The 3,229-nt window shown below is 30.5% G+C and overlaps 1 protein-coding gene across 1 annotated transcript; it reads right to left on the minus strand.

Annotated features, from left to right (window-relative positions):
* Positions 1–359: 359 nt before the first annotated feature.
* LOC134246165 (uncharacterized) lies at positions 360–3,016 on the minus strand. Its single transcript, XM_062728485.1, has 5 exons — positions 2,936–3,016; positions 1,637–1,723; positions 884–1,103; positions 656–772; positions 360–523 (listed from the first exon to the last, which is right to left on the minus strand). The coding sequence occupies exons 2-5, from the start codon at positions 1,685–1,687 to the stop codon at positions 435–437; spliced, it is 477 nt and encodes a 158-aa protein (XP_062584469.1). The 5' UTR covers positions 1,688–1,723; positions 2,936–3,016; the 3' UTR covers positions 360–434.
* Positions 3,017–3,229: the final 213 nt, after the last annotated feature.

The following is a 3,229-nucleotide window of genomic DNA, read 5'->3' on the forward strand; positions in this document are numbered from 1 at the left end:
AAAAAAGGATATGACACTTGTCCACGAACTTTTCGAATAACCCTTGTATGTACAAGAAAGTTAAGACATACTTAAGTCACCTCTACCGGCCGCCTAAGTTTTGCTAAGATTGTCGAATCTAAGTACGCTTCTAGTTAAGGTCTTAAGTTTAGGACTGTTCTTAAGTCCTACTTAAGCACGGTCTTTAACTTAAGTAGTCTTTATGTTACGACCCCCTGCTCTCCTAAAGAGATCTTATAAACCGAGGTCCTGTATCGCAGCTTCATGTAGTAGATACTAGCACGAAAATAATCCAACACTATTGAATGTGCCTAGTGTAAGTCAAAATTATCAGTTCTCCAGCGGCAAGTGTTTGCGTCTCCATATGAGTGGAGAATTCTCAAGAATGACATAAAACAACAAGTAAACAAACAAATATTTTTCAGCAGAAGCCATTACCTTTCTGTTAAGCTCTTTTGTGTAACGTTGATTTGTGTTGTGAATTGTGTTGTAGTAGGTCGCGCAATGTCATAGCAAACGCCATCTACCAAACCATAAGATAATTTTAATTACATAATATCTCAATATGACCATACGGATGATTTTAATTTTGGAATACGGTAAAAATATCATTAAGCTGTAATTTAACCCAGCAATAATAATAAATGTATCTCACATTTGTAAGCCTCTGATGAAATGTATCGTTGTGGACAAGGAGGGGTGTAATGGGTGCAGTCGTAGTTAAAGTTGTCAATAACTCTTGCATCGGAAGAACTGTACATTGCACAGAATCCTGAAGATGAAATATTTAATAAAACAAAATGGATAAGTGTAGCTACGGATAACTTAATACATGTACATTTGAATATCTGTCTTTGAGGTAATAAAAGATCTTAAACCTTACCTGAGACAAACCATGTTGGAGCACATACTTCAACTGTAGCATTTGCCCATTCATTTATTAAACAGTGATAAACAAAGGGCTTGTTGTCACTTTTACTAATTTGGTTGCAATCCTTTCTGGCTGCAGCTTTTTCCCAATCATGTTGATTTCTAGGACAATTGGGAACTTCATTAAGCGTTGACAATGACGATGGATACATAACTCCATTGCTTCCATGCAGCTAGTCAATTAAAAATGTTCAGAACTATCTATATGAATGTTTATCTACTGATTAAGGGACTAATAAAGGGAATGCAACTGAGCTGTGGATCATATTTGGCTAAGTTGCCTGAGTATAACTTCATTTGAATACAGTGGAGCCCTATTTATCCGGATTCTTTGGTTCCTAGTCAATTTGGCCGGATGTGTGAAGAATCTGGATACCCGAATCATCAGTTGAAGAAATAACAAAATAACGTTAAAAAATTCCGTTCCAATGATAAATCATCCGAATACTGAAGCATCCGGATATCTGAAGGTCACTGTACTCAATTTTTTTTTTTATTTTAGATTTTTCTTCAAGAACATTCTTCTTCCAGTTATAATTGCAGATCGGAAACAAGAACAATATGTCAAATAACCCTTACAAATTAAAATTAATGATTAATTAATTTTAGTCAATGACTCTTAGCTGCTATATTTCTTTCCTCCTAAATATGACAAATAAATTAGATGCCTTATAAAACTGCATGTAATAGTATTATAATCACTTACTGTTTTTATTGATGCAACTGATATGACAAATACAAGAAGAGATTGCATCATTTACTTTTTTACCAAGACTTTGTGTTAATGGATTGGCTGAAATATAGATATAGAGACAATAAAGTCTTTCCATATCTGAAAAATTTATTTGTATAATTACATACATGCAGAGTTTTCTGCTGAATATGTATTTTATAAAAGTGACCCCCTGCCCTAACATTAAATGATAGGTTTTTTATGTACATAAAGTTAAAGTTATAAAGATGGTAAATATTGATTAAGTTAGGAGTCTGTAGTAGTTCTGGTATCTCGTGTTTTGATATTTTGCAACATTTTACAAAATAAGTTCGTAGAACTTCATTAGCAAGGACTAAAATCGAATTATTATTAAGATTGTCTTATAGTTTGGAAAAAAAGTCTTTGACAACCAATTTATATATATCTATATACGTAAACATGTACATTAAGGAAAATATTGAAATTTTTCTATTGTCATGAAAAGAATTAAAAACCTCTCCTACAAATTATGAAGTATAATAATATTAGAAATGAGGCCATATTATAAAGGATGGGGGAAAATAGCAATCTTTCTGTGATATATTTCCTTATCGAATTTATGCTAAAGAGAGGCAAGTCTTTTGCAACCAAAAAATACTTAATTTCTTATTCATGTCGATTTATTATATTCTGATTACTACATTTTCAAGACTTGCAAAAGTCTGCTTATAATTGCGTTCCTTGCGTTCCTTTTATCAATTACATTGTAATACCTCACTATTCGTATAATTTTATCGGTATTTTACTGACACCCTTATCGGCGAAACACTATTTTCTTGTTATCGTTGACTGTTAACTTATATTATAAATGTATTCGATTTGTAGTAGCAATATATATATATATATATATATATATATATATATATATATATATATATATATATATATATATATATATATATATATATATATATATATATATATATATATATATATATATATATATATATATATATATATTTCTGTTTTATCATTCTATATGTATGTAGCTAAAAGGTTATTTCCTTCAACACTAAGACAACCTTTCAATGATAGATTGAGGGAGAAAAACTTAATTTCACGGGGTATACAATCAAGAAATTTCCTATTAGAAATAACATACAACGGGAGTAAAGATTATCATATAGATTTCTGTTTGAACAATTCCTTCTCACCGTGTTGCTGTTTTGTACTTTTGTATATTTTTGTCTGTTTCCCCAGCAGATATTAATAAGTTTATGACAAAAAAACTTTTATTTATAAAAATCTTACCTTTATACGCACGTCACTAAGTAGATGGTTATACTATGACTCATAATTAGAGGAGATAACAAGAAACGCAAGGTGCGCTTTATACAAAGAGATAAAAAAAACTTGATATACTTTGAGCAAATAGATACGTGTATTATAGTTTGTAGCTTAAGGAAATGTGTATAGCACGTATGCAAACCTTTATTGCAAGTCTATTTGTAATCTTGTAAAATCACAGGAGAGGTAAATCAGATTAAGTCATTTTCCTTTTAGCTATATACATAGTTTTTTTATATTTTCGAAGAAACTTTCTTT

This window comes from Saccostrea cucullata, unplaced genomic scaffold (assembly GCF_032062105.1).
Source record: "Saccostrea cucullata isolate Sc308-1 unplaced genomic scaffold, CSIRO_AGI_Scuc_v1 ctg2125, whole genome shotgun sequence".
In the NCBI taxonomy this organism is placed as follows: domain Eukaryota; kingdom Metazoa; phylum Mollusca; class Bivalvia; order Ostreida; family Ostreidae; genus Saccostrea; species Saccostrea cuccullata.